The following is a 13,858-nucleotide window of genomic DNA, read 5'->3' as shown; positions in this document are numbered from 1 at the left end:
CGCTCATCTTTGTTCTGTTTGTTTAGTGCTAGTTGTCTTGACAAAACTTTAAAAACAAAATAGGAGCCCATTTGCTTTAAAAGTGTTGTTTTTAAAGCAGAACTTCAGGGGAAGCTCTGAAGAATGTGGGCAAAGAGTGCTTAATGCATGTTATTTTTGTTTTAACTCTGCCCTCAATGCGTTTGAGGTTTGCACAGGGGGTGCAATGGCTGAAATAGATCATTTTGAGCCACACAGGTACTGCTGAAAAAGTATAAGGATTACTGCCCTTGCTAGAAACCCTGGCTGTGATGTGCACTGACTTATTTTTTTGAATGAATGGGGGACCATGCTGGCATTTTTTATTTAAGTTGGATTGTGGTCTTTCTGGTCTTTTGAAGGGGACAGGGAATGTCTTGCTCTTACACAGTGTTTCAGAGTGCTTTAAACAATGTGTGGACCATGATCTTAACCTCAAGGATGCATGAAATACCATGGGAAGAAGTTAGAATTCTTACTGTTGTTCATTGTTGTTCCTTGGAGGCAGTATCACTGACACCTCTTAGCTGAGGTGACACATGGTGTGGACTTCTTCAGACTACTTGTCATTCATATCAGATACAGTGAATCGCAAGATAGTCTGGGAGGAGATCGTGACTATAATCTACTTAAACCATTCCATTATGATAAAAATACGGACATTTAGCTCCCATTGTGAGCTAATGGTGTTGATTACTTTATTTACACCCAATTTGATAGTAAGAGAGGTAAGGTTCTGGCATCTGTTCTGAAGGTAGATAGACTGGCTTTGTTTTTATAACAGTGTCACAAATGTACCTTGTTAAACCTTAATCCACTTTTTAATGGTGTTTAGAAAGACAGTGAAAGATAATGTTTTGATGGTGGAGTTTCACAACCTTCTTTAATGCTTAGGTTTTTCAGTTTGACCAAGTCTAACTACAGTTACTTCTTGAGGATAATTTATGGATGTTGTTAACTGAACAGGATGAAAAATCTGGAAAATCTGATTTGTGAGAACTGCCATAGTGCAGTGAGAGGTTTGAAGAAACAAATGTTAGGTGACCTCCACTGCTTTTGGCAGGGAATAACACAAAGTTTTGAAGACGAGCTGGAAAGAGCAGGTCTGACGTGTTTGAGAGAGCAAAGGGATTAGCTTGGAAGTAAGTGGTTTCTCAGGCCGGACTGTCAGGAAGACTTGAAGTTTCTGAAGTATTTCAGGTCCGTTAAAAGGAGATGAAGAATAGAGAGGTGATGAGACATGTTGAGCATGGACCAAGTGAAAGGGAGGTAAAGGGAAGTTATGATTTTGTGGGAGGAGAAGCCTGTGTGTGTGTGTGTGTGTTCAGAGAGGAAACCACTCATAATGCAGAAGTAGATTATGTGTGTAATGTTTAAAGCACATGAAAGTGTGGTGAAAGAAGATTTAAGCAGTGCCTGGAGGCCATGTCCTGTATCTCTTCTTGCGTTGCTTGACCATCAGCTTTTCTGTTTTCATTGTTACCTCTGAAACATGAGTGTCTGCCTGTTTTCGTTTGGGGAGAACTATTATAGCTGATCAGATTTAGGGATTGCAAATAGTTATCCTAATTGTTTGCTATCTCACATCATGGCATGATGCAAAACTTGAATGCTTAGTGAATCAAGTAGAATTTTTGCAGAACACCTTTAAAACAGGAAGTAAACTCACTAATGCTACAATTGTAAAAATAATGGCTTTATTTTTCTGTTTTTTGTGGTGCAATGTGAGCAGAATGGAAACAATCCTTCAAGAAAGATTATAGATAGCTACAGAAACTTTATAGAGATTATTTAATTTTGCTTTCTCCTGAATTCTGGGGGTTTTTTTCTACAAGGCTTGTTTTCCTGTTATTTATCTTGTAGTTGGATGTCTTGGTAACTTCACAGCTCTAATTAACTGCTTGGAGAGCATGGCAGCCTATTCATTTTGCTGAGAACAAATGACTTTGGTTAAATATTTATGCAGGCAGTTACTTTGTTGCTAATGCCTGCTTAGTCAGGTCCTCTTTTCCCTGTGTCTTGCTACATAAATAGATGTTTCCCTGTCATTTAGCACCATTCACATCAGTTTGTCCTACTCCTGGAATAGTAGAGCTCTGGAGCTAAGCCATACTTGGTTCTTCATCTATAATTTTGCTTTTCCTATGAACTACAGTAGTTTGTGGCAAAACTCTGCTAAAAAAAAAAAATAAAAAATACAGGCTTGAGGGATAAGTGTGTCAGACGGGCTTGTTGGAAATAAGTAGCTGATGCCATAAGAACTAAACCCACTTTGATCAATGAGGATTGTAATCATTATCTATTAGACTTAAAAACAGTTTTGTATCCTAATTAAAAGGAGTATTTTACATTTCAGCCAGGTTCTAGAATGTTATGTGAGAAATGTGTTTTTGTGGGCAGACAGGAGAAATTACTCTTGTGGTACACATATTAAAAAACTTCCTTAGCTACCCTTTTTCTGGGCATCTTATGGCTCCAATGAAATCCAGAACTGAAGTGTAAACTGAAGTGCATCTGAATAATTTCAGCAAGTAAATTCAACTATGATGTTACAGCAATACTGTAATAAAGTAATACTTTTTGGTTTGGCTCCATTCACTAAGTACCCTGCCTTTTGTTACAAGTAGGGCTTCTCGGATGTCTGGTCGAAGTTTAAGGTGCTCACAGAGGAGGAGAGCTGTTTTTTTGTGTGTGTGAAGGAGCTTGAGATGGGTGTAATTGAAAGCTAAGCTGTGTGAGTTATTACTTGGTGCACTCTGTAGAACTGAAAAGAAGTTTTAGATCAAAAGTGAAGTTAAAAACATTTTAATTTCACCTGTTGGACAAGTGATGGGTTGATGAAGGATTACCTTAAACAAAGCAAGTGTGCCCACAGTGTTTCAAGCACTGGTTGAAGGAGAGCTGTTGCAGTTCTCAAAGAGATTCTTCTTTAAAACCCACGCTGAAAAAACCCACATCTACACCATGCTGAACCTGATCAGTGAAGTCAATTGACAATGAGCACCTTGAGTTCCTGACCTCCATTGTCAGTGCAACATTCAAAATAAACATCATCTAGTAAGTAAGTTAAGATTATTTTCTTCCTTTTTCCCCCAGATAATTTCAGACCTCGAGTCTTGGAATGATGAGCTCTCTCAGCAGATGAATGACTTCGACACTGAAGATCTTACAATAGCAGAACAGAGGCTCCAGCATCATGCAGACAAAGCCCTGACCATGAATAACTTGACCTTTGATGTCATCCACCAAGGGCAAGATCTGCTGCAGTATGTCAATGAAGTGCAGGCATCTGGTAAGATGGCTCCTTTGTGCTATTCCAGGCAGTGGGTTTATAAGAATTATCCAGTTGTCTCTGCATGGGATGTGTTGAAATGACAGAGAGGCTGGTTAATGGTAAACCAGAGATGTGTGGGCTTCTCTTTTTTCCTTTACACTCAAATCATTTGATAGGATTCATGAGAATATGCTAACATTATGGCAGGTAATTTTTATTTTAAAGTGGGCAACACTTGAAAATATTTAGGTTTTTAAGAGGGAGATTCCACTCAGGAAGTCAGTAAAACTTGAGAAAGTAAAACAGCAGGAAGTTAATTTTATAGTTAATTGGAGCAATATACATACTCAAGCCAAAATTTTCAACTTTCCAAGCAATAAGTCTTCCTTTTTCGTTTCTTATGCCTTTCCACTTGATGTTTTTAACCATATGCAGTGAGACTGCTTTAAAACAACAACAACAACAACACAAACATTTTTTTTAAGAAACTATGCTCGTTTAAGCAAATGCTCCAAGGATTAAGTTGCACATTGAGAAGAAACTGGAAAGGCAAAAGTAAACCAGTTGAAACCAGCTGTTTGTCTTTGGGAGACTTGTAAGTGATTTGTAAACGACTGTGTGATTGCAGGTGTTGAGTTGCTTTGTGACAGAGATGTAGACATGGCGACTCGTGTCCAGGACCTGCTGGAGTTCCTCCACGAGAAGCAGCAGGAGCTGGATGTGGCCGCGGAGCAGCACCGCAAGCACCTGGAGCAATGCGTGCAGCTGCGGCACCTGCAGGCCGAAGTCAAACAGGTACGCAGGGGCCTCGGCCCCCCAGAGCTGTTCCACACCACTCAGAGTTCTGTTCCCGTGAGCAGAGGTGGGAAATTGCCTTCTGCTATATAAAGTCTTGCATTTGGAGGGACTTTAAATTGAACACCTAAGAAACTTTATCCTCTGTTAACATGAAGTGTGTTTTTTAATTTGCATTAACAGTCTGTATTTCTGCATGGATGCAAGTAGTAAACCCACACTTTTATCATCTCTATGGTGATCAATAAAAATGTTCAGTGATAGTCCCTGCATGCTGGCCTAATGCTTGTTGGTATCTTGTTTGAGACATCTACAAATAGTGATAACGTAATACCAGCATAGTTTGCATTCAAGGAGAAGAAAAATAAATTTTTGCTTTTTCTGGCAATAAAGTGGCAAGTTTTGAGGTCCTTATCTGATAAACACCTAAACGTTTGGGTGAATTTGAGATGCTGTGGGCAAAACCACTGAAGTAGGTACAAGTTCAACAAACAAACAAACAAAACACTAGAGAGGTTAGAGTTTTTGATCTTACTCACACTTGCCAGCATCACAGAGGTCTACTACAGTGTGTTGTATGTCCCATAATGGTTCCCAGTGCAACTTGTCTTCTTTTTTTGTTTGTCATAAGGTCTTACAGAAATTCGTCTCCCTCATGAGGCTGTGAATGAGAACTCCTGAATTGCAAAGTAATATGAGTGGTCCCCTTAGCATAGGAACGGTGAATAGAAGGTTCCCATCCCTTTGTGGTATATCAGTGGGCTAGGATGGGTTAGTAAGAAAAAGAAATTCCTATGATACTGGAATAATATTCGGTTGCAAAACAGAATATAACACCATAGAATAAAGACACACTATTAAATAGTTACTTATATTGCATTCTCCCACAATAAAGTAAATACCTTGCTTTGTATGAAGTTAAATGTGACAGGAAAGACGCACGTGTTTAACACCTATGTTTGCAGAACAAACATTCTGTATTTTGGCAGATATAAGCAGATGATGAACATCACGAAATGTAGAGGGATATCTGTGTTGCACTTAGTATATGGTTTGTAAGTAATTCTGTAAGATCTTTAACTTTTTTGAACCACTGCTAGGCCTGACTGACACTGAAGCTCGAGTTCAGGTTTTTAAGAAAGCATTGGAAAAAATGAGTTTGTCTTATAATAAAGATGCAGGTAGTATCCTCTTCTAATGAGCTGCCTTTTCTTAGTAGACTGGGATTTAGGAGAAAATATGGATTCTGTTTTATATTGCTTGAGCACACCTTTATGAAGTGGGATTTTATGTCGAATTAAATGCCGTAATAGGCACGAATTTGCAAACATAGACAAACATGTAGCTTGCAGAATGTTTGTGTAATACAAACTCCTTTTCCAGATTTTCATTGTACAGATTAACCTGCAATACTTCCCCAGCCTATAAATTGAATGGAACTAAACCTGAAAGTTATATCATCTCTAGGCTTTCTTTTGATCCCTTTTGGAATGCTTTGGGGATAGTAAATCTTAGTTTTGTGATTTCAGTTCCCTTTTCAGAATACCACATCTCATTTTTAATTATCAGGAAGCATGATCTTCTCCTGTTTCCTCTGTACTGAGAAAAACTTAATAGCTCGGCAGGTCACAGCAGGTGCTTTACCTGAGTAAAATGACATGGTAAACCTTCTCTTCAGTCTGTTTTGCTTGTATTTTGTTGCCTAAAGCAATGAACATATGGTTTTCCAGTTCAATTACTGTGATTTTCTGCCACATTTATTGTTGATGAACTGGGTATAAGCACACTTATTATGTAGATGGGATACTGTCTCTATTAACAAGGACTTTAACAAGATTTCGATTTGAATTTTCCCACCAAACTGACACTACTGCTGTTGTATTTTCATATATATGTGTATATATATATATAAAAAAATATTAAAAATATATAGCTTGTAGTCATGTGAAAAGGCTAGACTGGAACACTGCAGGAATTTTTGTATAAGGTTCATCTCTCAGATTACTGTAGTGGAGACCAGCAAACTTGTCTCCTGGTTTAGTTTTTTAGTCAAATACTTGCAAGGAGTCTCTTCAGTACTAGGTAGCAAAACTTGGATGTTAATGAATTCTTATCAAATAAGCACAGAAAGTGTTGCATTTCCCTTTACTACTGTACCAGTTCTATTTTGTGACATTGAAGTTCTGTAGATCAAGCCTCAGGACTAGGAGGAAGCAGAAAGGCCAGAAGACAAATAGAGGTTTAAAGAAAACCTGCAAAGAATTTGCGTATCAACTTGATGTGTAATCAGTGCAGAAATGGCAAAACCACATAGAAGATTATGATATAGGGAAACCTCTGAACATATGGGGAAGAGGATGCTTGCTGAAGTAACGTGGGGAAACACAACATGGAAAGGAAAATGTGACCATTTTATACAGGGCAGGGACATGTGAGTAGGTAGAAGCAGAGAGATAGTTGAGATAGTATCCATTTCATCAAGAACTCCGCTTGCCTGTTTGCCAGACAAACTTTTTCTTTATCACCTAAAATATGGCTGCTGGATTACTTATTGCTGCTATCACTCCCATGTGCTCGCTTTATAGAATGAATGCTTTGATCTGCCTAACATGCAGCATCTGCCTGGGTCAAAATCTCTGCCAAGCTCACAGACCAATCCAGTTGGTTTTACTATACTCATTAAGTCTTTTCAGTTCAATCCTGTTTGCTGCTCTGATCATGGTATATGTTCTTGGATATATACCTGTGTTTTCATATGTGTACAACAATGTGCCCATACTTGTACCAAGTAAAAGCTTGTATCATCAAGAGTGTTCTCACATGCAGACATTTTAGCTTGGTGCAAACATGGGACTTGAGCTCCGATTCTCCCAAAATACTGCTCAGAAAGAGTATCCTGGCACTCTGTATAGTACCGTATGGATATGGAAATGTAGCTAGGACAGGAGGCTGAAGCAAGTGTGTCTCATGATCGTGTTTAGTTGGAGTCAAAAAGCTGTCCAAGAAACTGATTTTAAATCCAGCATTTATCTATAGAACTACGTATTTGACCCTTTCAGGTGTCCCATACTCTTTCCTTTCCACAGTGTTGCTGATGGCTTTCTAGCCTGCTGAAGGCTGCAAGATAAAACGTGGGGTGTACGGTCCACCCAGACAGTGAGGTGATGGGAATGTGCCAACAGACACTGGAGGGCAGCAGCCTTGGAAGAGGAACAGGCTCCCTATTTAGTGGTGCTTATATTTTTCTCCCCCTGAGTCAGAGCAGAGAGAAGGGAAAGTGCAGCTGCCAACTTCTCTTCTATGAGTTCCCACCAGCTTCTGCACCCTGATCTGCAACAAGCAGGAGGGCAAATCAGTGTGTTTGAAACAGCAAGTTCTGTGCTGTCTCTGCTGTGTATGATGGGATGCCATGTCAAGAGGAGCTTAGGAACTGGTGCTGCTTAAACATTCTCTGTCATTATCAATTCTCTGGAGAAGGCTTAAATGTGTTTCAAACCTAAAAAGGTGTGTTTTGTTGCACTATACCTGAAGAATTATTTTGTAATGTGGAGAAGGAGCTTAGAACTGCTTTTGTAAGACAAAGTAGAAATAAAAAAGGGATTTAAAATAATCTACCTCCCATGTTCTTACAGACAAATTATTTCTTCCAAGAATAGTTTCTGTCTGCAGTCTGTTGGACTCATCTGGTTCCTTCAGAGTTTCCCTCTTTCTTGCTCCTGATGCTTACCTGGGCTTACTCCCTTGAGTTTTAACAACCCCCAGATGTCTTAACAACTTAGAAACTCCCAGCTCGTTTCATGGCCTCTCTCATATGCCCCCATGCTATGACCTGGAAGTGTCTCCTTGCAGCAGGAGAGGTTGTTGTAAGGCCAGAGCCTTACCTGTCCCTGCAAGGCCCCACCTGACCCAGTGCTTTCTCCCCAGAGAAGCAGAATGTGCACCCAGTTACATATGTGGGAGGTGGTGTCATGCCATATGTCTGCACTGCAGACTTTCTCTTTCCTACAGGCTTGCTATCAAGCAAAAACCACAACAACAACTAAACAAACCAGACAAAAAAAAAACCTTATCTGTTTGTTGTGCAGGCAGAAGTGGGAAAACTGCATTACTAATACAATGATATTGCAGCCTGGATAAGTGGAAGATGGGATGAGATTGTGATGCAGATTTGAGGAAATGGATGTTGTGTCAAGATGGCTAGACCGGAGTTGCTTCAAGCTGTTTAAGACATATTAGAGTGTACTTTGGATGTAGACCATATGTGCTTTTTGTTTTAAAGGATTTGTGTTCTAATAGGTCCTTTTCCTGGTTTCTTCCTGTGTCTTCAGTCTATGGCTGCAGTCATGTCATCCTAATTCACTTAGTAATAACCCAGCACAGTAGAATTAATGGTAGTGTACAGGTAGATCATTACATGAGAGTGTTTAGTGCTAAGAGCTAACTGTGATTTGGTAGTTAATATATTTATTACCAGTGGTTAAAGGTCTAAAATCACTTAGTAGGAAAATGTTAGAGAAGGTATGCTGAAGCTGGTTGTTTTCAAATCAACTGAACCCAAAGGAACTCATCATAGAATACCTAGAAAACTGCCTGAAATAATGTCAGAGACATTGGTGCTTATCTTTTCCAAACTTCTGGACATTGGATGAGATTCTGGAGCCTCAAAAAGTGGGAAAGGATTAGCTAAGTGAGGATTATAGGTCAGCTAGTTTAACGTAATTCCCAAGAAAAATATTGAAACAGGTAGATTATTAAAGCTGAACAATGATGAGGAGAGGAGAAAAGGCTAACAGAGATTAATTAAGACTAACTTCCCTAGCTTTCCTGACCAAGGTAACAGGTCTTCTGGGTAGGATCTTCTGTCTATTAAAGGTTTTAAAATAGTTTCAGTCATATGAGACTACATTACCATGAATGATAACTTGCTGGAAAACCATAGTCAGTAACAAAAGTTAAGAGACTCACTGGACTGGAAAACAGATTCCAACATTTAACAAAAAAGCTCTAGAAGTCTGTATTAGGATACTAGTTCATGTTGTCCATCAGAAAATCTATGTTAGAGATTATGCTTTTAAATTTGAAGATAAAGGTGAAAGAAGCTGGAAAAGGGATTTGAGTTCGTCAGAAGACATTAGATTACAGCTCAGAATTATCTTGATGTATGGGAGAATTCTGGTGCAAGGAGGATATGAATTTTATTAGTGACAAAGGCAGAGCATGATGTACTGACAGGAATAAGCTGAACAAATACAGCACAGGGGTAATTACTGGCTGAGCGGCAGTTCCACAGAGAAGTTGTACAGATGACAGTGAGTAACCTGAATTATGTCCAGCTTTACTCAGTATATGAAAGATTTTGACTGAAGTCATGGTTATCAACTGGAGAGAGCTCGTAAAAGAGCAGTGAGAAAAATAAGGTTGCAAAACTTCACATAGGAGAGATTGAAGAGACTCTGGTTAACGAGAGAAGAGGAATCTAGAGGAGGGAATCAGGTAATGCTAGAGGAGAGGGGAAAAACAAAGCTTAAGCTAAGAGGGAGAAAATGTTTTCTTTTATTTTGTTATTTCACCCCCCTGTGTTGTTCACAGGAGAAATGAAATGAGCTGAAATTAAAGTGAGAGAGATTTGAGTGTTAGACATTAGAAAGAAGACTTATGTTGTTAAAAACCTCTGGTGAAAGTGCAGGATTGGAGTCTTGAGGAACTAACAAGGTACAGATCTTTTAGGAGAGGTCTTATGGTTGTGTGTTCCTGCTGTTGGTCAGGAATGCAGTAGGTGGCCTCCTGAGGCTTCTCCCTGCCCAGGGATTCTTCTGGTTTCAGTGGACGTGTTAAAGGCGACACGTTCTGAAAACCGAAAATCTTTAAGCAGCTAGAACACACTCAACAGTCACATTTTTCTCAACATTAATATTCAAAATTATTTGCTTTTAGTAATCTGCATGTCCTCAGTTTACATTACTGATGCTGCCTCTTAGGCAAATATTGCATGTAACTTGTTCCAGTTTTCCAAGTGACAGAAATGCTATTCAGAAACACAACCTTTTTCAGTGTATAAACTGAAACCACAAGCATGTAGTAGTTGACTGAAAGATGTGGGTGGTCAGCTAAGGGAAATTAAAGTGAATATCATTCGCCCTGTTTATTGAACATAAAATTCACCATAAATATATAATTAATAAATTATTTAGTCATCAATTCCAGTACTACATGCGACCCTTAATGTTTTTGTCCCTAGCAATGGTGCTTTTCTTGCTAGTTGATGATGGAATTGTGTATTTCACCTTGTTCTCTTTTGTTACAGGTTTTGGGCTGGATCCGAAACGGAGAGTCAATGTTAAATGCCGGGCTTATAACTGCCAGCTCTTTGCAGGAGGCAGAACAGTTACAGAGGGAGCATGAGCAGTTTCAACACGCAATAGAGGTAAAAGTGCCATTTGAGTGACTGTAGGCAAGAAGTCCTGTATTACACTTCATGAGTCTGTAAATAGTACTGTTCAGTTCACACTACAATATTTTGAGTTTAGGAAAAGCTGTTGAAATCATCTTGTGGCAAAGAGATTAAATCACTTACTTGGAAGGTGGGGTTTTTGTTCTTGTTCATTTTGCAGCTGCAATTCCAGGTGAACACGTCTTCTGAGAACCTTTTTGGATCTCTGTAAAGTGATAGCTGTTCACGGTAATTTTACTGAAAATGGTGTTTTCCTTTGTTAGAAAACAAACGTATAATGCTAATTGTTAAAGTTAGGAGTAAATGGAACAGCAGACATCAGTTTTGTTTATTCTGGTATGCTCCTTTAATGCTTCCAGTAGGTTTCACTGTAATTTGTGTGTTGTGGTGTGTCCATCCTGCTGCCATGACTTCAAACTAAACTTATTGGATTTGTCATCTCTGCAAAAAATAGGCAGAGAACTTAAGATTGACTTAAATGCAGTATTATTAATTTATATGCACTTATTGAGGGACTTACGGTGATACTGATTGTGTATAGAATACGTTTTTTAAGAACTTTTGTTGAAAAATTAATCAATATTATGATTACTTGAGAAAACTGTTTTCAGATGTACTTTGTCTTGCAGCAAATCTTTCACACTCATTTGCTATTTGCTGGAGTTGTATGCTTCCCCTGTTTTTTTTTTCTTTCTGTTTTCAGTTTTCACTATATGCACCCTCATTTTGAGAGTTTTGGTAGCTCTTAAATATAAAAATAATGAGACATTTAGGTGTTGGTCAATTTAAGAATAAATTACTAGGAAGCTCAAATTCTGTGTTTTCTGGGTCATTCTGCCCTCGGATATAATCATAATTCTAGTTTGGGGTTCCAGATTTTAGGCAAGTATATGTTTACACAGAGAACTACAGTTTAAAATTTGCTTATAATGAATGGAGAGTTCTCTTGCATTGGCCTGCACACCTGCACCTTCATTTGCTCACTACTGGTGTGCAAAAGACTTCAGTAGAGCTGTGAGGAGAGTAATAGTAATAAAGCCAAAATAAGATACATCCTTTCCATCTTCTTTTTCCTCACCATAAAGGGAAAGAAAATCAGCCTGAAATTGCTAATTATAAGAGTGTACTGTAACACAGATATGCTAGCAAATGATGCTAAACAGTTGCTATTACTTACAAACTGCTAGTCGTTGATTTGATTATAAATCTCTACAGGATTTATTTCCTTTGTATTTGCATAGTGAAGTCATGCAGTGACTAATATTAGACAGTTATTTTTAGTTGATGGGTGTTCGTGCATGTGTATAGAAGTGTCATTAACAGAGTGGAAATGTGAGCCTTTGAAGTCTTAAACAAAAGGAACTGAAGTGCTCCACTGAACTCCTGAATTTTCATCCATTGCCAGAAAACGCATCAAAGTGCCCTGCAAGTTCAGCAGAAGGCAGAGGCAATGCTGCAGGCTAATCACTATGACATGGATATGATCCGGGAGTGTGCAGAGAAGGTTGCTTCCCATTGGCAGCAACTGATGCTGAAGATGGAGGATCGTCTCAAGCTTGTGAATGCCTCTGTTGCCTTCTATAAAACTTCTGAACAGGTACAGAAATACTATGTGATCTGTGTTTGCCTTGGTTAATTCTCCAGTGTGGCATAAAACAGTATTACCTAAAAAGTGGTTGGCTATGTTTGATTATATCTACTAATTTGATAACAACTGCAGTTATACAAAAAATACAAGTAAATCCTCTTACCAGAGTTAGATCAAATGTAAGGAAGAAATTTTTTACTATGAGGGTGGTGAGACACCAGAACATGTAGCCCAGAGAAATTATGGATGCCTCATCCCTGTAAGTACTCTAAGGCAGGTTGAACAAGGCTTTGATCTAGTGAAAGATGGTCCTGGCCATGCATGGAAGGGGACTTGGACTATAGATGATCTTTAAAGGTCCCTTCCAACCCAAACCATTTTATGATAGATGAATAGTAGACAAATTGTACTAACTACTAAGAGACTACAGTCTAACTGGTCTGGCTACACTTGATTCAGTTAGCAAACTTCAAAGAAGGTACATTACCAAAGTGCAGTGGTTGTTGGTGAGGCCCGAAATCTTCATCTGCCACTTCTATCACGGTCCCCTTTAATATTCCTCAGATTGTTATTTTTAATTGAAAAAAAAGTCATTTAAAACATTTTCGAGATGAAACACAATGTACAACTGCTTAGTTGGATTTTTGCTTGTTCCAAAAAGTTTTACTTAAGCAAGTTACACAGAGGTTTTAATGGAAATACTTCAGATGTATAATTCTGGTTTTTGTGTGGTAGTCAGAGAAAAATCAGCTTCATCCGATTTGTCCATGGAACAGTTAGGGGGAAGGTTAGCAAGGTTGCTTCCTCTGCAGTCATAGATTAAGCCCATCCTGAACTATGCAGTCACAGAGGCAGAAGAAAAAAAAGGCAACTTTAGGGATAGCCTTCTAGAGCAATTCCATGTAAGTAAGCCAGTGGTTGCAAACCTGTAGCCAGTTTGTTGCCTTCTTTTAAGTCCCAGTCAAAACATGTCACAAGCTAAGGTATATGTAAGGGATAGATTGGTTTTCTCTGGTTTTTGGCTTGAGTTTTGAATTTTACTGAATTTTATTTAAATTGGACTCTTTTTTCCTGATAGGTGTGCAGTGTGCTGGAAAGCCTCGAGCAAGAATATAAGCGAGAAGAAGACTGGTGTGGAGGAGCAGACAAACTAGGTCCCAACTCTGAAACCGATCATGTTACTCCCATGATAAGCAAACACCTGGAACAGAAAGAGGCATTCCTAAAAGTAAGGTTTGCTCTTTTATTGTGGTCTTCTGTGTCTTGGCAAGCTTGCAGTCAAACACTCACCCCCTAACAGTGCTGAAATGTATGTGGAAAGCAACAGTGCCCATTCAGAAGTTACAGGTATGTCCCAAACTGCAAAGATCTGGGAAGTGGCATGTTAACTGCTTCTGCCAGTGATGAGGAGAATACTGCCAAGTGCATGAAGTTGTAGCCAGTTTTATAAATATATTTCCTGTTGAACTTCAATAGATGTCAGGTCTCCCACTGTGACTGAAGAGGAATTGGGAATCACTGCTTTGAGGAACTATCGGTCTAAAGAATGCTTAAAGGCTGCTGCTTTGGAAGAGAAGTGACAGTCACATAGTAGTTATACTTGGACTACAGCAGAGTATGGGAGGAGCAAGTTGCTAGACCAGCACCTGGCAGTAGTTGGGTTTGTGTCTGCAGATAAATGAAAGGTTTTTGTTCCAACTAATGCCCTACTGAAGAAAGTTATTTATCATAC

General features: G+C 38.9%; 1 protein-coding gene across 1 annotated transcript in view; it reads left to right on the top strand.

Moving 5' to 3' along the window:
* TRIO (trio Rho guanine nucleotide exchange factor) overlaps positions 1-13,858 on the top strand; it is a 251,638-nt gene that overhangs the window by 134,100 nt on the left and 103,680 nt on the right. The window contains 5 exon segments of the mRNA XM_065052636.1: positions 3,115-3,310; positions 3,921-4,087; positions 10,392-10,511; positions 11,944-12,135; positions 13,205-13,354. Coding sequence (XP_064908708.1) covers positions 3,115-3,310; positions 3,921-4,087; positions 10,392-10,511; positions 11,944-12,135; positions 13,205-13,354 — 825 coding nt within the window.

Source organism: Columba livia, chromosome 2 (assembly GCF_036013475.1).
Source record: "Columba livia isolate bColLiv1 breed racing homer chromosome 2, bColLiv1.pat.W.v2, whole genome shotgun sequence".
NCBI classification, from domain to species: Eukaryota; Metazoa; Chordata; class Aves; order Columbiformes; family Columbidae; genus Columba; species Columba livia.
Note: the sequence above shows the minus strand (reverse complement) of the source record. Positions and strands in the feature narration are given on the sequence as shown.